Consider the following 20,914-nt stretch of genomic DNA (forward strand, 5'->3'; position numbering starts at 1 on the left):
GGCCCTATCGTTCTCTGCAGTCGAGCTCATTGTGAGTTTTAAAGACCACATAATGAGATTAACTATTGTTTATTAGGAGAAAATGAATCACATTTCAATCACATTTTCATGAAAATCAAGAAACCATGTGCCCATCATCCTAGTCCAGACTTGCTATTTCACTTCCAGGCTATACATTTACAATAGAAGAATGAACTTTTCCACCTTCTATAGTGTTTTTAAAAAAAAACCCCTGCATGCATTCACTATTTAAATTTCTGCTTCAAAACTGGTGTATATATTACAGTTTTTAGTGGTTTATATATGACAGCAAAACCCACTTTTGTAAAAACAGCAACCCAAATTACACAATGCAACCTAAGTGAAACGATAAATGCGTGATTTTCTTTACTTTAACCCTCAGCTCCTTGTGTTACTTGGAACTTTTTTTGATCTTTTGGGCATAAAAAGCTTGTTTTATATCAATAATTACATAAAGAAGAATATAACTATCTGTAAATGAGTGTTTGTTCCAATGCACTGGTGGGCAGTAGCACTTTCTGCTCTTCTTGTATCTAACTGTTTACTTGGAATGGAAATGGTTTCTTTTTGTGTAAACCTCATCTTTTTATGGAGTACTATCTGCCCCTCTTTCTCTCTCTGCCACTGGTCCCTAACAATCCCCTCAGTTTTTTGCTGTTGTGTGTTGTACAAATACATTGAAAGCTGAACAAAGAAGAAAATGAACTGAGAAGAAAATTATTGTAATAAATATATTAGTCCATTTGGATACCGCAATGTCGATATGTGAAGGTGGAGTGAAGTTAGTGATTCAGCTTTATTTTAGGTGTCCCTAAAACAACCTAGATGATAAACAGTGTTAGTTCACCACAACTGTAGTGTGATTCATGTTGTTACCTGGCCTTTTCAATATTTGTAAGTACAAGTTGTCTATGTATAATGTAAGTACAGTGTAATAACATGTACTTTACATATCTAGCTTAATACTGCTCATTTCACTACATGATCTTCAGGGACATCTAACATAAAGTATGAAGTGTAATGCTTTTGAGGGCAAATTATCTGCATACTTCTGTGAGTTTATGCTAAATACAGTATGTTACACTAATGCTGACTTGTACTGTATGTTGAAGTTGTTAACACAATGGACGTGCAAATAAAATAAAAACTGATACACTAGATCAGATCTTCACCTCTTTCTCTGCTTTAAAGATATATTGTCAAAATCATTTCAAGTTGTAACCTGATTTGTAATCTATCGAACTAACAGCTACACCTGACAAACAAAGCTGTTGCTGGTTGCATAAACTGCTTTGACTAGTCTTACAAGTTAGTCACCAGTGTCATAGCCTTTTTTAGTCTGTAACATAAAAACATAGATTAGTCTAATTTGAATCTGAAAAGTAAGACTGATTACCCTTTGGTTAACTGCTAGTTGGTTAGACTAGTTCTTATGATACAGACTTACAGTCATCATGAAATCAAAATTGTCAATTTTTTTTTAATGGAATATTGCAGTATTTATTATAAACAATTTATTCGTGCATATCATTTATTTTTAATCAATGTACCGTCATATTCTTCAAAATAACTTCCCCTCCATCTAGCAGCATCATCTCTTCTCTGATGTTTACTGGTGTGAGGGCGGGGCAACCTGTCACTCGCATGAGATCACAGCAAAAGCAAACCACAACCATCCAGTCATTTCCCGATATACCTTTTTTTTTTCTTGTTTGAGAAGCTGTTTTACTCGCATATACATCACAATAGGGAAGAAAAAACGATGGCAGCTTCCGTTTCATGCCATCTTAAACATAGTGGCTGTGTTTACACACATGGCCTCTGTAGTTACATTACAAGAAAACTGTTCACTAACCATGTTTTGGGACATCCATACATGGTACTTATGAAATACCTTTGAGCACCACTTCACCCAAAAAAGAAAATTCTGAAAATTACTCACCCTCATGTCGTTCCAAACCCATAAGACTTTCGTTTATCTTCAGAACACAAATGAAGAAATCTGAGAGCTTTCTGTCCCTCTGTTGACAGCTATGCTAAGCTATGACAGCTAACTCTGCTTTGATACATCAAAAAGTTCATAAAAAGCTCGTAAAACTAATCCATATGAATTGAGAAAATTTTCTGTAGAGAAATGATTGCTTTATATGATGAACAGAAACCTACCCCTAAACCTACCTTAAGCCATGTAGTTACCTTACATTACTCAGTATTTTTGTGGGTCAGTACACTGTAAGTACATTGAAAGTGCACATACTGTAAAATAAAGTGCAACAAGTCCTTGAATACTCTAATCATTTAGTTATATAGTATCTATTGATCATGTGCTACATGACTGTACCATGGTACCAACCTATTTTTTTTAGTCTATGGTACCAACACAGTATTTTAGCCTCTGTCATCAAAAACAATTTACACAAGATAAAAATGATTCATAAAGCTTCTTAATATGGAGATTATATACCATATATTTATTTTACAACTTTTTTTCAACACTATTCGTGCCTTGGAAAATCTTTTTTTTTTACTTATTAGTTACGGGTTTTACTTTGTCATTGTCAGTGGCCTTGTATGTAATTTTGCGGGCTTTAGGACCCAGCATCTGCACGCTGCTCCAGTCGTCCATGGCTTTGTATGTTTACAGTGAGAATTGTATGGCAGGAATTTTCTAACATCAAATATTTAAACATAATTTGCATCGATACAAAGGTCCCAATGGAGACAGAGATCCTGTGACACAGGTAAGCCACCAAGTAACTCACTCGGCTTCTAATCATTGTTTTATCATGTACAGAATCACACTTTTTAAAAGCAAAATGACTGTAACGGCGGCGGCTACTATGTTTCGTTAGTTTATTTTATTTGAACGACTCACGTGTTTGTTTTAATAAACTGTCGCTGCAGTATATAAGCTTACTCACATCGATGAATTGTGGGCTGTTCTTCAACAACTTCAAAAGAGTGTTAAAAGTTTCGCGGCGAACTAAAAGTTTATAAAATAAACGTTGAAATTATAACTAATAAAGTTATTTATATACACATATATATGATGCATTGTCAAAGGTTAACTCAATGAATGTCGTCGAGGCGTTCTGTCTATTAATATCACAAACTATTGCATTGCAGTTAATCCAGTTCTGTCGTGCTGTTCATTTCAAACTCGGTCATGAAATAATTACAGCTATTCATCTTTTGGTAGTTTAAAATACTATTTTTTAGTGTTTGTGCAAGTTTTCCTTTTAACTTGGACATATTTAACGCGGTGGATTCGAGCTTTATTTGTGCCACTCAATGACAAAAGGCCTTTATATTAAAGTTCCCTTTCAAACGTACTATAGTAACCATAGTTTCAGTTACACAGTTACAGTAATCTAGTAGTTACAATAAAACGGTCAGCAAATTATATAAATTGATTTTGAAGCTCGAGGCCGAACTAAGTTTAGCTGCTTTATTTTCGGTAAATTTTCTGTGATGTTTATATTTTTTCCAACATTGTTACCAACATTTGCATCATATCTGAATAGTTTAAAACTCATATTTTTGTCTTTTTGCAATTTTCTAACAATAAACATTAGATATTATAAAGTGTAAATTGTATAAATTATATATAACCTATATGGTTGGTACCCCAAAGTGCACTATCGTTACCATGGTAAATAAGGGGCAACAGAATGTCCAATACCAGCCAAAATTTGGAAACAATTGGTTGAATTTATGATTCTCATGACTGATTGAAAGTGACAATAATAGGGGCTGTACAATAATGATTGTGTCAACTTAAATAATTTAAACCCTTTTTGGTATTTATTCGATAATAAATTGCTGAGACATTTATTATCAACTAACAATGTTCAATCCAATGTTGGACACCACAAGAGCTGCTCAAAACCTTTTCTTTCATGAATAAAATTTTCGATTGCTTTCCCATAAACAATGACAATCAATTATAACAGCAACACAAAAACTCAAACACACAAAATATTATCAAACAAACATTATATGGACATACAAAATGAGAGTAAGGGGAGCTGCATGAAACACACACACAAGTAAATCGAGTTGCTCAAAACGTAAAAAATGCTACTCAGGTCTAGTGTTATTTCCACTGTTGGAAATCACATAGAAGGGCTGCCTGCTCTAAAGTAACTAATGCAGCATCGCAGTCAATGACAATGGAAAAATGCATTAGACAGGGGTACACTGGCAGATAATCTATTATTGACCGTGGTTAATGTAACACCCACCCTGTGGATTCTTCGCTTTGTCACATGAATAGCGCGACAGAATGACTCACTTCCTCTTCTCCATCAAACAGAAGCTTGGGTGTCAAATGCAGCCTCGACAAGTGCTTTTTTTCTGGGTGTTTTTTTGATGTTCCGCTACAGCAGTGCAGCTGTGGAATTAGTTACTGAGTGTTCTATTGTTTGTTATGATGACTTGACAAATCACCAAGGAGCATCTATCTATCTATCTATCTATCTATCTATCTATCTATCTATCTATCTATCTATCTATCTATCTATCTATCTATCTATCTATCTATCTATCTATCTATCAATCAATCAATGAATCTATCTATCTATCTATCTATCTATCTATCTATCTATCTATCTATCTATCTATCTATCTATCTATCTATGTCTGTCTGTTCGTCTCTAAAGCATACTTTAAACTTGAACCTTTAAACTTAAAGTTTTCCAAATTATTTTAAACAATATTTTGTGTGATGTGATGTGTGTTTCAGTGATTTGGATGGAGTCCTCACGGAGCACAGGGAGTCACTCCCGCGAGTACAAGTTGGTGATGTTAGGAGAGGGTGGTGTGGGCAAAAGTGGTAAGTAACGTAGTTCTCTCCCCCTCTCTCTTCTTCTCTCTCTCTGTTCGTCTCTCTGTTGTTGATGTTACTTCTTTCTTTCTTTCTTTCTTTCTTTCTTTCTTTCCAAAATCAAGTCAAATTTATTTGTAAAGTGCTTTTCACAACACACACAATACATGTTTTGAAGCAGCTTTACAAAAATGTATACTGTTATGTCTATGTAATGCATTAAAGTAATAGTAAAATACAATTTTTGTCATCACTTACTCAAGTTGTTCCAAACCTGTATGAGTTTCTTCTGTTGAACACAAAATAAGATAGGCTATTTAAAAGAATGTTGGTAACCAGACAGTTGACAGTAAACATTGACTTCCATAGTATGTTTGATTACCAACATCCTTCAAAATATAATTTTTTTGTGTGTTCAGCAGAAGAAAGAAACTCATACAGGTTTGGAACAACTTGAGGAAAAGTAAATGATGACAGAATTTTCATTTTTGGGTGATCTATCCCTTAAATGCTTTTAAGTCTCAGTATAGAAATATTTTTTAGAAATAATTTCTACATTGTGATTTCTTTCCTTACTGAGCTTGAAAAGTACTCATATTGTGTTAAATATTTTGGTCAAATAGCCCACCTCTAAGTAGCTTAAATAGGGAGCTACTAGAAAGTCACTTGATAATGCTTAAATCCACCAGTGATCAAGTCAGAGGTGACTGTGGCAAGGAATGACATTTTGATTGTAGTGGCAGAAAAAAAATCTCTCCCCCACTTTATTCCCTCTTTCTCCCTTAATTTTTAAAAACTTTCCTCTGTAAGAAATTATATGTTTTCATAAAGGATATGTAAAGGCTACTCTGTGTTCAGGAACATATTTAAGCCAGGGACACACCAAGCCGACGATCGGGTGTCAGGCAACGTCGGGCCGTTTTTGAGCGTCGACCGATGACATAGTTTTTTCAGTATGTTGCGCACCATTGGCTCTATTCGGATGGCGTCATTTTTTTGGGGGGCTGATTCAACATGTAGAATCGGCGTCAGGCCGTCAGTGAGAGAGAGAACTCTGATTGGCTGTTCAGTTTAGCGAACGAGTCAGTGCACGAGAATAAGAGCAAAAATTATGAAAGCGAGCACAGAAGTCATGACGGCACAGACAGAAGGCTGTTCTAAGTTTACGTCATCTTACCTGAGCATTCCACTGCACGAATATTTTCAAAATAACAATAGCAGTGATCAGCATGATTGATATTCAAAACGGTAAATAAGTGCTGCTTTGTTTATGGTTTGTATAGCCTACCTGCAGTCTTAGATTTGCTTTCCCTTTTTGAATGACGAATATATCTGCTTAAATAGTTACCTTCTTCACACGCAGGCATAGAACGCGCATGCTAGCTGACAGTCGCCTGTAGTCCTTTCGGTGTGTTCAAGCACAGATTTTTCCCCGACACGAGGCGACAACACAGTTGGCTTTCAAGCGCTATAGTTCTTTGGTGTCGGTTTGGTCTCCCTACCTTTTGGAGCATTAAAAATTTACATTTTCAAAAACATTTTTTAAAGCACTATGAAATATCCATTATGTGTCAATTTTGTGGAGGCTCTCAAAAGCATAACATTTTTCATTGTCTACTTCAGTGGGCGATGACCTTTGATTTAGCCTGCCCAGATATATATATATATATATATATCACCAAACGGTGGGGTGGGGGGTTGGGGTGAAGCTTATCTTCATTTCTAATTGATCTTTTTGTTTTAATTATTTTTTGCACATACAAAAAGACCTGAACCGGAAGCGATGCAACCTGTCTTAGAGACTATGGAAGTTTGTTGCGCATAACCCCCATTTGTCACGGTTCTGCAAGAGAGAAAAAGAGAGAGGACCCAGACGCAGAATAAGCAGTGATGTTTTATTGACAAGATTGTAAACAGGGCACTACAAGGAGAGTGAGGCGTGACAGTTCAAACAATAGGGCAGGGCAGACGACACGATGACAGGCAGGGAGGATGACCACTGAGACCAGTCCTGGCTGAGTGACAACAGGCTTGAGGACTGCAGAGGAAGAGGCAGCACCAGGTGGGATGATGTTGAGGAAGACAAGGCAAGAACACAAGGAACCAGAGGCTTAATGATCTCTTCAATGTAGCACCAGTCTTACTGCCAGGCACAGGCTCACAGAACCAGAGGCTTGGCACTTGAGAATCAGACTGCTACCCCAGTCTAGCTGCCAGAGAGTGAGGGTCAGTGGCCAGGAAATCTCAGGATGCAGGGCAGGGAAAAACAAGACTCACAATGAACAAGACAAGACACAACAAGATAAAGCAAGACAAGAGAGAAGATAAATGAAACAAGAGGCAAACTAAAACCTGATTTAAATAGATAAACAAAATAAAATAAAAAGAAAACTAGAAATAAATAATTGGAACTTGCAAACAAAGAATAAAACAAAAGAACAAACTTGCAGGAAACTAGATACTGGAGGTGAAAATCTTAAGTAAAAAAATTAAATCAAAAGAAAAAAACAAAATAGTAGTGATGTTAGCCGTGAAACTGATGCTCCGAGGCGTGTCAAAATAATGAAACGATTTTCATTGAAGCATTGTATCGACGCTTGATCAAAATCACGTGACCGATGACGTCCGAAGCTTCGTTTCACACACAACCATGTGACTGCTTCCGTGCTTCGAAATCGGATTCAAAAATGCGCGACACAGGGCGTGTCCTCGTGGTTTGTTAAGGTGTATTGCGTTGCATTGAACTGTTAGTTGTAATGCAAGAGTTTATTGTTGCAGTATAAAATATTCCCATTCCACTGTGACTGCATTTCTTAAAGCAGTGTCACTGTCATTTACATACATACTCCCACAGTTTCAAAGGACTGCACTGGTCCCAGTTCAAAACACTTTAAGCACTACCCTCTCCACAAGCACCAGTAATTCTAAAGAACACTTCTTACAATGATGATTAATAAGCACAAAGCCGCTATAAGCCTTGCCCATCTGGGCTACAATACATTGCTGGTCTGTATGTAGTAGGCTACAGATTTACGATAATCATGTGAAAGTGTGTGTGTGTGTGTGCCTTTGTGTGTATGCACCTGCATTTAATTACTTCCTATATTCATGAGTTTTATTTGTTTACAAACAGGAAAAATTTCCACATCCACAATACAAAATGTGTTCTTTATTGTTTTGAGTTACCTAGTATATGCATTGGAACAGATTGTTGTCATGTATTTAATATATTGATACATTAATTTATTCATCCATCCATTCATTCATTCATTCATTCATTTTTGCTTCTAAGATGAATGCGTTGGTCGGCTTTCCTTCACTTTCACCAGCTGAGGTCCTTGTCGAGCTCTGATTTGAAAAGCTTCGGGCAATGAACCTTTGTCCGATGCAATTGTGTTGAATGCCTTGCTGGTTCAGAAAGCTTCACTTCGCCATCGCTACAAAATAGCAACAAGGATACACTAGAACTAGAAACAATCAAATACACAACTAGAACAAGAGCATAGATAAACTGCAGACACATGCAATCAAACAGGAACACAACATAGGACACAAAACGAACCAGCAAAGATAGGAAGGAAAGAAACACAAAGGGAGCAGAGCACATGAGGAACAGGTACACAAAATCAAGCAAATGAGGACTAGACAAGGACTAAACAAGGGGGTGTGGTAACGGGAAACAAGGAGGCGGGAAGACACACAAACTTTCACACAGGAGCATATGGCCAACACAAACAAAGACAAAGCTATGTGCTCCAGCACAAGACAAACAAGGAAACATTTAACAGTGACAAAACAGACAAGACTGTCAGGGCAGGACCCTGACACAATTTGGCTCTTCTATAAAAAATTGTTTGGGCTTCTCTGGATTACTGTCTGTGACATCACAGTTCGTAATAGGGTTTGGGACTGTATGCAAAGATGGCAGATTTGAAGCTGAGCAACTGACCGCTGAGAATGCTAATGCATAACTCTCCTCAGATATTATGGACCTCTTTGGTCAGACTGATTGAAATGCTCAAACAAAAAGCAATGTTGAAAGTGATGCAAAATCACAATTTTCACACTTTTTGGTGAAATCAAGTGGCTTGCTTATAATTGGTGGATTTCAGCAATGGCGTGTAAGTCACTCCTACTAGCCACTTTGGTGGGTTGAATTATATATAATATATATATTTTTTCAATTGTAGTCTTTTAAAAAGGCATCTGAAATAATAAACTAAGTGCATGTACTGTTGTCAAAAATATAGTTTTTTCGATACATATTGATACTGAAATATCTGAAATGCAAGTTCCAATACTCATTTTCCGCAGAATAGATACACGATACCAGCTGCGTTTTCTCATCTCTCCGGCAGCGAGATGACACATAAACCCGCCTCCCCTCACTCACGCGTTTCATTTGCTCCGGGTCAAAATTGTTGGTGTTACAGGGCTTGAATTTCGTGCACGCACATAAAGCAGCCTCTCTGTACTAAATTGAGTTATTTTTCGCAGCTTATTGCACTTAAACAGTCAATTACACACAAAATAATGTCAAAATACCGGTCTTGGCGAGTATTCACGTAAACTCAGTCAGTTGTGTTTTAAGAGAACGTAAAGAGTTGAGGGAGATACATCATAATGGGTCTAATATACCTGCTGCCTAATAGAAATATTTGAGAGAATATTCAAAATATCTATATGGCAGTTTTTCCCCATGGTACTGATGTCAAAATTGTAGCCAGTGAAAATGCTGAGTGGCTAGTAACTTTGGGAAAATCACTAGAACAAAAAAAGTTAATGTCTAGCCCTGATTGTCTATGCTATATTACAGCATTGGCAAGTTAAAATGTTTTTGTGCGATTGACCCTTGTGTCTAATTTCTTCATGCTCTTTGATTGGGATATTTTCCTCCGTTCTCTTTCACTGCAGCCCATTATTGTGGTCAGACAGTGGGCTGGTTTACAGTTGTAGACATACAGTCCCTGGCAGCCAGACAATAAAAGTGTGGGTGTTGGCTCAGTGCTTCAGTCTGGTCGTTATGAAGGCGCAGGTGCTTAGCAACTTCCTTCGCCTCCAGGAGTCTGTTGCCTAGGAGATGAGCAGGAGGTCACCTGGTGAGGATGCATGAGCTTTGCTCTCCTTGTTTGAGAGTGCACTGCTGAAGGTTCTTTAGGGTGACTGATATTCTTTCTTTATATTGCTGTCTCCATGGGAACAGAGCAGAGAGCGCATACAGAGCAAATACATGCCGACAGCAGGGTGTGTTTGCTCCGCATGAGGGAGGAGGAGGAGATGTTTACACTCCTCTTGTTGTATTTCATGATACCACAATTGTGTAAGAACTCTGCTTTTCTCTTTCTCTTTGTCTCATAGCCATCATCATGCAGTTTATAAGTCACAGATTTCCAGAGGATCATGACCCTACTATCGGTGAGGAAATATCTAACGTCGTCTTAACTTAACAGTTAATTATTATATTACATTTCATATTGATATTGTGTTACATTTTTGTGACCTCACTGGTATAGATGAGCAAAGTATTTTCAGAAAGAATTACGGTGAATTCAGGATGACTGTCAAAAAGTGGCCCAGTGAGTCTTAGCCTAGATGGATGACATATTTAATTTGATGCAAATTAATGGAATAAATATAAGTACATATATATATATATATATATATATTTTTTAAGGTTGTAATACTTTCTGCTATCCAAGTTGAATGAGCAACCTGAGCAACCAGTCATTTTTGGTAGTGTCACAGAAATTACACATTTAATGTTTGAGGTGATGTCAGATTTATTTTTACAATGTAAATTGGGTATTTTACAAGGCTTTATTTATTTATTTTTTGCTATGTTGAATCTATTTTGCTGTCTCTGTCTCATACACTGTTCAAAAGTTTGGGGTTGGTAAGATTTGTTTACATTTTAGAAAGAAGTATCTAATGCTCACCAAGGCTGCATTAATCGCACACTTATCGTGGAATTAAGCATACACTATTCATCTTTTTAATTCATCTTGTTCATTTTGTCATAATTTGCTATATCCATCAAAATGTATATATCCATCAAGGTAAACCATTAGATTGAAGGGTGATTCTCACAAAACTGTGTTTTCTGCAAGTTTTTTTTAGGTGTCTTTCCAAAAAAGGACACCTGGAGACTCCAACAGGACACCAAATAACCAAATGATATAAGGAGTCCAAATAGCTAATTCACGAGTTCACACTTAGATACAATTAGGGGGGGTAAAGTTTAATGCGTATTTGGCGTGCTGTCCGGGGGAGGGCTCCGAGCTCGGAGTTCGGGCCGAACCCAGAGTACTCCCCCCCGTATGTAAGTGGTTAGGACTAGAAGTGTGGAGAAGGGGTGGTGGAGGGATGCTGCTAAACTGTCAATGGATTGAGGTGAGACTGCTGAATGTATATATACACCTCTTACCATTGATTGTTCAGTGCTCTCCACTTGTGTTAATTATCTGAACGTGCTCCTCCCGAACTCTGTTAATAAAACATAATTTCATAAATGTATGCACACCAAAGCATCCATGAAAAAAAAACATTACAGAGAAAAAAAACTTTTCAGAATTCACAGTATAGTATGTGTACAGTGCAACAGCAAAGAGCTTGTTTACATTTTAGACAAGTCAAGTTGTGATATCGAACAGAACCACATGGTGATGTCAAATAAAAACCTAAACCATCCGCCTTGACCTGACTGCATATACAGTACATGGATCCATTCAGAATTACTAAACACAGCAGCATACACATGACAAATCAAAACATTATACTGAATGTGTGTGGAAACAACGTGAATATACTGAAATGTGTCGGTGCATAAATACAATGTGCAATCAGTGCGTCAATGTGGGTTAAAAACTTAACAGAAGAAAAATTGAAGTTAAGAAAAGAATAGAAATAGTTTAGAATAAAAAAATGTCCTCCTACCAAAGTCACAGGTGCTTGCACCATTGTAGATGCTTAGTGTGATAAACTCCTGACTTCTAAGATCATGTAACTGCGTACCATAAATTACGTTCAGTAATTTATTTGCAGAAAATTATTTTAACGCATTAAGGATTTTGCATGAATCACATGCGTTAACGTTGACAGCCCTAATATATTTACAGTATATATATATATATATATATATATTACATGGCTTGGTTGAATTCTAATGTAGAATGCGGTCTGTTATTTCTTGTTATACCATGGTCTGGGTGAATACTCGATTCTGATTGGCTGCAGGGTGTCCATTAAAAAGTGATAGAGGACACCTAGTAAAGGAGTTCTGGTGAAACTGACTGTTTACCGTTCGAAATTAATAAATAAATGCGCTGGCTACATCAGCTGTGAGTAACCATAGCAACAGGCAGTAAACTGAAGGGTTCTACGAGCTGAGAGGACTATAAATATCTCCGGTTGCTAAATAAACCGTCAGGCGTAACCAGGGAAACCAAGTTATTGTTTGTAAAAACTTTAGATTGTAAAACTAATTAAAATATAAACTAATGTTTTAAAAATGTGTTATTTGGCAAGTGACCATGGTATAAGCGGGTTAATGCCCTTCGAGGTGTCCATTGTCAGGTATTAATGGACTTCGGCGGAGGCGCAGCGGTTCACGTCTCGCCGTCGTCCATTAATACCTGACAATGGACACCTCGTCGGGCATTAACCCTTACATAACAGACCGCTGCTAAGGATAACACACCGTTGCCATGAAAAACAGAGCGTTGCTATGGACGCAGGATTCTAACCGTAGAGACGGAACGGACTGTTTTCTTTTTCGTTTTTAAATCAATAAACTCCTTTTTAAATCAATATTTTGTGTCAGATTATTGATTTATTTGGTAGGTAGCCATGTAATAAGCGGGATAATGTAGAGCGAGGCGGTTGTTATAGCGAATACAACCCCTTCAGGCTGATTCAAGACCTGATCAGCCTGTCGGGGTTGTATTCGCTATAACAACCGCCTCGCTCTACATTATCCCTTACATATTACTGACCCCAAACTTTTGAACAGTTGTGCATATTCTGTCTTTACTAAATGTCTGTCTTTACCTCTTTGAGGGTTTTTTTCAGTTGAGCTGTTTAATGTTGTTGCGATCTCTCATCAACCATTGCATTATGTTCATGAATGTGTTTTTACTGTTTTTAGAGGATGCCTATAAAACACAGATCCGCATTGATGATGAGCCAGCAAACCTGGACATCTTGGACACAGCAGGACAGGTAGGAGGGAAGGGTGTCATGATAAAGATGAGCACATGGAAAACAAAACAAGAGACAGACAGTGAAGTGCAACAACCTCTGTTGTAAAGTTTAGTGAAGTCAAGTCATCTTAACACTCTATTTTGCAGACTATAAGAGGGTCGTTCTCCTTAACAATATGTCTCACTTCCCTTTTTCTGTTTTCGTCTTTGCAGCTGTCACTTCACAAGACACACACAGGCATAATTTTTCTCTCTGAGTCAGCTGCTTTTTCCTCATTGGATTACTCAGCACTGTTATAAAATACATTAGTCATCTCATCACGAGTTTAATGAAATTTTGCCTACAGTATAATAATCTAGTTTAAGGTTCAATTGTGAACATTGTTGAAACATTCAAGGAATGTTTCATAATGCATCTGTGGCATAATGTCAATTAAGTCAGAAATCTTGACCTATACTAATCACTTGCTTAAAATAAAAAATAAATCCTTGTTCACAGGAATGCACTATGAGGCCAAAAGTATAGACACAAGACTTAAGGCCTGTTCACACCAAGGACGATAACTATAAAGATAACGAAAATATGTAGTTCAAAAAATCATTTTCAATATTAAAGAATAGCAGAGTTCATACCACTGCTATAACAATAACGGCACAGGGAAACGATATCGTTGGAATCACTTACAGAACAATTTTATCCAGCTGATGAACGATAAAAACATTGACAGCCAATCAGAATCCATCCTGCTGTAACAAGCACTCGCTTAGAATAAACAGAACGATATCAGCAGCTGGTGTGAATGCTAATATAGTTATCGTTATAGTTATCATTCTTGGTGTGTATGGGCTTTTAGATGTGAGATTATGTGGCAACATGAGACTAATGTATGGAATTTCAAAGCTGACATAATAAATACATAAATAAATATATATGAAGTATATATTATGTGAAAATATATACAAAAATAAATGAGTATTTATTCTTTTATTTCCTTTTTTTACGTATACATTTATTTATTTCCAAATTTATTTATAGATTTATTTATTTCTACCGTACATTTCTTTGTCTGTATGTCTAAAATGGCTTGGCACACATGAACAGAAACAACATCTTCAACAGATCTGATAACAGATATTTCGACACGGAAGCATGTACATGTGAAATTATCCACTATGGAAATAAGTAAATGTAGACATAAATACAAATATATATAAATAAATATGAAAAAAAAACCCAAAAACAATTATACATAAATGTGGTATAAATACTATATATATATATATATATATATTTATTTATTTATTTTTTTACATTTCTTTGTATATTTATTTATGTATATATTTGTGTATTTTTGTTTTTTTACATTTCTTCGTATATTTACTATGTATTTTACTATGTATTTATCTATTATTATGTCAGCTTTGGAATTCCATACTAATGTGGTAAAATTGCCTAATAACCTCTGTGTCAAGTATAAATATAATCTTTCAACTCCTGTCATCAGTGCTTGAAGTGGGCTGCACTTCTTAACCCTCAGGGGTGCACTTTTTTACCCATTTTAAGCACTGCCTTTCATGACAATGTAAATCCAGTGAATTCCATTATTTTGCATGATATGTACAAAGATACAAGACAGTGACTTTTTAAAGAAAATTCCACAGGAATTACATCGATAAAATTTAACCAGATGTTCACCTGCCTATGACAGAGTTTCCTGTTCAAATAGCTCTAATAATTCATATTTTTGTAAAAGAAAATTTACCCTATAAAGTCTAATAATAATAAATACATAAATTATATCTCCTATTGGGAGATATAAATTGATAACTGATATTTATTTTATGAAAGTATCTCATTGATTTACATTACAAGCTATCTGAATTTCATCTTACTTTTTGGCCAAATAAATATCAGCAACTGCAGCAAATTGCATGTTAGAGCCTCTGAGCTCCATATGCTCACTATATCATACTATATGTTGATATCAAATATACACTCACCTAAAGGATTATTAGGAACACCTGTTCAATTTCTCATTAATGCAATTATCTAATCAACCAATCACATGGCAGTTGCTTCAATGCATTTAGGGGTGTGGTCCTGGTCAAGACAATCTCCTGAACTCCAAACTGAATGTCAGAATGGGAAAGAAAGGTGATTTAAGCAATTTTTAGCGTGGCATGGTTGTTGGTGCCAGACGGGCCGGTCTGAGTATTTCACAATCTGCTCAGTTACTGGGATTTTCACGCACAACCATTTCTAGGGTTTACAAAGAATGGTGTGAAAAGTGAAAAACATCCAGTATGCGGCAGTCCTGTGGGCGAAAATGCCTTGTTGATGCTAGAGGTCAGAGGAGAATGGGCCGACTGATTCAAGCTGATAGAAGAGCAACTTTGACTGAAATAATCACTCGTTACAACCGAGGTATGCAGCAAAGCATTTGTGAAGCCACAACACGCACAACCTTGAGGCGGATGGGCTACAACAGCAGAAGACCCCACCGGGTACCACTCATCTCCACTACAAATAGGAAAAAGAGGCTACAATTTGCACAAGCTCACCAAAATTGGACAGTTGAAGACTGGAAAAATGTTGCCTGGTCTGATGAGTCTCGATTTCTGTAGAGACATTCAGATGGTAGAGTCAGAATTTGGCGTAAACAGAATGAGAACATGGATCCATCATGCCTTGTTACCACTGTGCAGGCTGGTGGTGGTGGTGTAATGGTGTGGGGGATGTTTTCTTGGCACACTTTAGGCCCCTTAGTGCCAATTGGGCATCGTTTAAATGCCACGGCCTACCTGAGCATTGTTTCTGACCATGTCCATCCCTTTATGACCACCATGTACCCATCCTCTGATGGCTACTTCCAGCAGGATAATGCACCATGTCACAAAGCTCGAATCATTTCAAATTGGTTTCTTGAACATGACAATGACTATCCTATCAATATGGGCCAACATTTCTAAAGAATGCTTTCAGCACCTTGTTGAATCAATGCCACGTAGAATTAAGGCAGTTCTGAAGGTGAAAGGGGGTCAAACACAGTATTAGTATGGTGTTCCTAATAATCCTTTAGGTGAGTGTAATACTCAAAGAAAAACAATATGACCAAACTTTTCTTTTAACATGCTTTTATATATTTTGTCTAGAGGTTCAACAAACGGTTCCATTTATATATATAAAAATACGATTTTTCTTATGTTAGGTTTACAGGGTTAATATGAGATTAATCTAATTAATATTAGATGTATTTACCCAATATACTTCCATTGTAAATGAATAACTATAAACATGATTTTTGTTGGTTTACAACTTGATTGAGGAGTTGAAACTGTCTGTGGTAATCGACAACATGCCATAAATGCTCTTGACTGAGCTGCATTGATCTTCGGATTAATATTTCTATAATTTATCAACTGATGTTGTCATATTCATGGGTAGGTGGATGGACAAGGCCTCATGTATTTGTCTTAAACCAGGCGGAGTTCACAGCGATGCGTGATCAGTACATGCGAGCAGGAGAAGGTTTCATCATCTCGTACTCCATCACGGATCGCCGCAGTTTCCAGGAGGCACGGCACTTTAAGCAGCTGATCTACCGTGTGAGACGCACCGTGGACACCCCCGTCGTACTGGTGGGAAACAAGTCTGACCTGGCCCATCTCAGACAGGTGAGAAAATTTACCGGAAACCCCTGTACCTATAGAAATAAAGTGTTTATATAAATATTCACCCCCCTCAGATTCTGTTGCATAATATTGTGTTACGTTATGGAACCATGATGTATCACATCAACACACAATACTATAGGCTATAAAATGATAGATATTTTTGGCAGCAGTTATAGAGCACTGCAGTGATGACATATTTTTGTAGGCCAACCTGTACGTTCACCTGGGTTCCTCAACAAGATTCCCGATGGTATTTTTTCAATTGGATTTTGCATTGTTGCTAAACATAAGCTCTGTGACCAACATAAGTTTATGATTCTTACACATTTTGTTAATCATGATAATCTTCACAAATTAACACAACTTTAATGAATTTTGAATCCTAAAGTAAAAAGCTAAACCTAGGCTCTGAACGAACTACACTACGGTTGCATGACTTCAAAGTCACTCTCTTTCAGTCTTCATTTCAAAACATTTTCCCTGAAAGTGTGAATTGGAATATAACAAGAGCGTGATTATAAACACAACGAGGCTGTAAAAAGCGGACTAGTGAGTAAATGAGTTTAAGCTGTTCAACGTGATGATGTTTAATGTCCCAGACAACCTCTTTAGTCCCATTTGGACATTTGATAGCAACTGCCTTTTTCAAGACAAGTAAAATCACAAAGGGATATTACCGATGTATTTTATGTTGTAGAATAGAAACATTAAAAATATTGCGCTTGTGTTAACCACACACCTTATTTCAGACATTCAACAAAAAAACTAAAGAAAAATATTTTAAAAACTCATTGACTTCAGGACGATGGAACCGGAAGTGCTCAAATGCAACTCATTTACAGGTTTTGGCCAACAAAAAAACTAGTGGGAGGTTTTTCTTCTCCAGCTGGAACGGTACCATTTACGAGGAGCAATTTAAACTGTTCCACCAGTGCTTAGTATTGGATTATTGTATTTTGACTAGGATCTTTCAAAGTCATTGCACTGAAGGTCATTTTTCTGTTGTCAGCTCCATCCATGTTCTTTCTCTCTGTCTTGATGATGTCTCCATTGCCTGCCAGAGGGAAGAATCCCTAATGCACAATGCTGCCACCTCCATGCTTCACTGTAGGGATGATGTGTCATTGTGATGTGCTCTGTTTAATATGCGCCAAACACAGTCTAGCATTGTGCTGTATGAGAAGAACATAGAATCTTCCTTGCCTTCACATGCCTTTGGGCAACTCTAGCCAAGATACCATGAGTTCTTCACTTCATCTCTGTCATGGAAGACTGTAACTTCTAAAGAGTCGCTGTAGGCTTCTTGATGGCCTCTCTTACAAAGGTTCTTATTGGCTGTATACATGATTTGGTAACACTTTAGTTTAGGGTCCAAGTCCCACTACTAACTAGTTTCTTATCAGCATGCATAATACTAGGATATTGGCTGTTTGTTAGTACTTATAAAGCACATATTAATGCCTTATTCTGCACACTGACCAACCAATTCTAGAATCGCCACCACAGTTGTTGTGAGGGCGTTACTGTGTGGTTGCTAGATAGTGGTTGAGAAAATTAACATTAACAGATTAATAAATGCTGTGAAAGTGTTTTAGTACTCATATATTTTTGGGTAACACTTTATTTTACAGTGTCCTTGTTACATATGTTACAACCTACAACCTAATGACTGTTACTACTATGGTAAGTACCATTGTAATAACAGTCATTTATGCATAATTACATGCAACTACCCCTCAAACAAACCCTAATCCTACCCTAACCCTATAGTAAGTACATGTAGTTGCTTAACATTACTCAGTACTTAAATATATAATTACACTGTAACAATGACACTTTAAAATAAAGTGTAACCTATTTTTGTACTTTGTGTATAGTATATAAACTGTATACTACCTTTCAAAAGTTTAAGGTCAGTAAGATTTTTAAAAGAAATTAAGACATCAATAATGTTATAAAAGGTTTCTGATTTTAAATGAAATGCTGTTCTTTCTTTAGTTATCAAAGAATTCTGAAAAAAAAAAAAAAAAACGAATCAGAGTTTACACAAAAATTAATTGAAATTAATACAAAATGTTGTTCAAATGAAGTTATTTAAAAAAAAAAAGTTTTGGTGAGCAAAAGAGACTCTGAGCCCAAACTTTTGTCATATATAACTTTTCTAAACTTTTTCATAAATATTTACTTTTGTTCTACATGTATTTATTTATTTTGTCCTTACACTTTCAGGTGTCTGTCGAAGAGGGCAAACAGTTGGCGAGAGAGTTCCAGTGCCCGTTTTTTGAGACCTCTGCAGCGTTCCGTTATTACATCGACGAGGTGTTTGCCGCACTGGTGCGTCAGATCCGCCAGCGTGAGGCCGAGATGGTGCGGGGAAGCGAGAGGAAGACCCGACGCAGCCATTCTTTCTGGAGTCGCCTTAAAGCCCCCTTCCATAAGAAACAGCAGTCCGAGCACTGAGAGAGCCACAGAGAAGGGCATGTTCGAAAACCGTGGCCCTCCAGATGACGGTTCTCTCACCTACAGCTGTATTAGTCCCACCTCTTTCAGATGGTTTGGGAACTGTATTTATAGTTCATATTTGATTGTTTGCAATGATGCACTCCCAATCATTTTGGTTAGACTACAACACTCAATGTGCAGGACACACTCACTTTGCAGGATTTACTGATATTAGAGATTAAGAAAGAAATATTAAACTTGACCGTAGTTTTTTTTCTTTTCTTTTTTAGACAGCATTATACTTTGTGAAAGTGAATGTCAGGGGGAATGTTGTACCTCATTTTAACTGATGGGAATGTAAGAAACAGGGCATGGAAGGATTTGCCACACGTGTTTTGAAAAGACTGAAGTGAAGAGAGGTAAGGTCATGACTCATGTCAGAGATTTGCTTGCAGGAAAATATGAAGGTCAAAAGAGTTTAAGAGAGCAAAGAGCATGTGCAGAGTAGAAAGAAAGAGCGAAGTGTGTGCAGAGGTTGGTAAATAGGCAAGGGTTTATGGTAGAAATATTAATCTGCCAGTATATTGAGTACTGTAAACCAATCCTTTAACATGGCTGTAGTTCTGTTAGATGCATTTAAAAAACATTGCTGTAGTTTTAAAATTAAAATAAGGGTTTGATTTGAACTCTTATTTATAGCATTTCAAAAACTACATCTCACAATAACATGTCTGGGTCACATTTTAAATGTATATATAAAAAAAAAAAAAAAGTAACCTGTTTTTTTTTTATTTTTAAGTAGCCTGTTTAAGATCATTAAGAACTGTTTAAGATCATTTAGACCATTGGCTGCATTGTGAAAATATTTTCATTATAATTGGAAGCACATTTCCCTCCCAATTCTCATTAACTTAATGTGCAAGGATGTTTTACTTTTGAGTTTATAGTTCTCATAATTATCAGTGGAGATTCGTATTAGATTCTCATGACTGTAATACAGTAATATTGTACAATTTAAATATAGATTTCATTCATATTACAGTAACAAGATTTTTTTTTTTGCATTATGGGTAATGCAAATTTAAAAGGGGGAATTGCTTTATTGTCATAAAAATAATGTCACAATGCAAAAATGCTTCTAAAAAGCCATAATCTTGAATCAAAATATAATTTATTATCTGAAATATGACTTGGACATGTTCTTGAAGGTTCTGTGAGATTCAGTGCGTTTGATGGGAACTGAGCTGCATGATGTAGCTGCAAAATACACTGTATGAATGACTTTGTGAAATCTTGCTAAGCAAAATTCAGGTCCACCTTTAAGCACATTAACAGAATTACTAACTTGATTATGACGGAAAGCAAAATTGTTTCCTTTTTACACGGTAATTTTTATTCCAGTGGTTTCTGTAGTCAATGTCGGAAATTAAACACCTTAATGTGGCTTATGAAGGTGAGTCCTTATCTGGATTTCCTCGTTCACATGCTGTGCACTTACTACGCATCAAATTTGAATGGTATGTCTGTTCATTTTGGCATTTCATGGAAAATTCATGTTAATACTTTGTTTTTTGTGATTATTAGATTTTATTTTTAATTTTTAACCAGAATGTTTTTTACTATATTTTCCTTTATTTATTGTCATCTGAGATTCTCAAATAAAAATCACTTTACCAATCTATTAAAGAGTCTGATTATTTTTATTATTATTATTTCTTCTCGTTATAGTTGTGGTCTTTAATTTTAAATCTAT

General features: G+C 36.4%; 1 protein-coding gene across 1 annotated transcript; it reads left to right on the plus strand.

Moving 5' to 3' along the window:
* Positions 1-2,628: 2,628 nt before the first annotated feature.
* rit1 (Ras-like without CAAX 1) lies at positions 2,629-20,841 on the plus strand. The gene is made up of 6 exons (XM_084131263.1): positions 2,629-2,762; positions 4,766-4,855; positions 10,205-10,261; positions 12,990-13,063; positions 16,528-16,719; positions 18,949-20,841. Exons 2-6 carry the CDS (start codon positions 4,774-4,776, stop codon positions 19,177-19,179), a joined length of 636 nt encoding a protein of 211 aa, XP_083987389.1. The 5' UTR covers positions 2,629-2,762; positions 4,766-4,773; the 3' UTR covers positions 19,180-20,841.
* Positions 20,842-20,914: the final 73 nt, after the last annotated feature.

This window comes from Abramis brama (assembly GCF_963993115.1).
Source record: "Abramis brama genome assembly, chromosome: 12".
NCBI lineage: Eukaryota > Metazoa > Chordata > Actinopteri > Cypriniformes > Leuciscidae > Abramis > Abramis brama.

Excerpts from the sequence above, each read along its gene's own strand:
- rit1 (XM_084131263.1), top strand. The coding sequence starts at position 4,774 with ATGGAGTCCTCACGGAGCACAGGGAGTCACTCCCGCGAGTACAAGTTG. Across the intron at positions 13,064-16,527 it reads TCTTGGACACAGCAGGACAG|GCGGAGTTCACAGCGATGCG; the intron begins GTAGGAGGGAAG and ends GTCTTAAACCAG. Across the intron at positions 16,720-18,948 it reads ACCTGGCCCATCTCAGACAG|GTGTCTGTCGAAGAGGGCAA; the intron begins GTGAGAAAATTT and ends TTACACTTTCAG.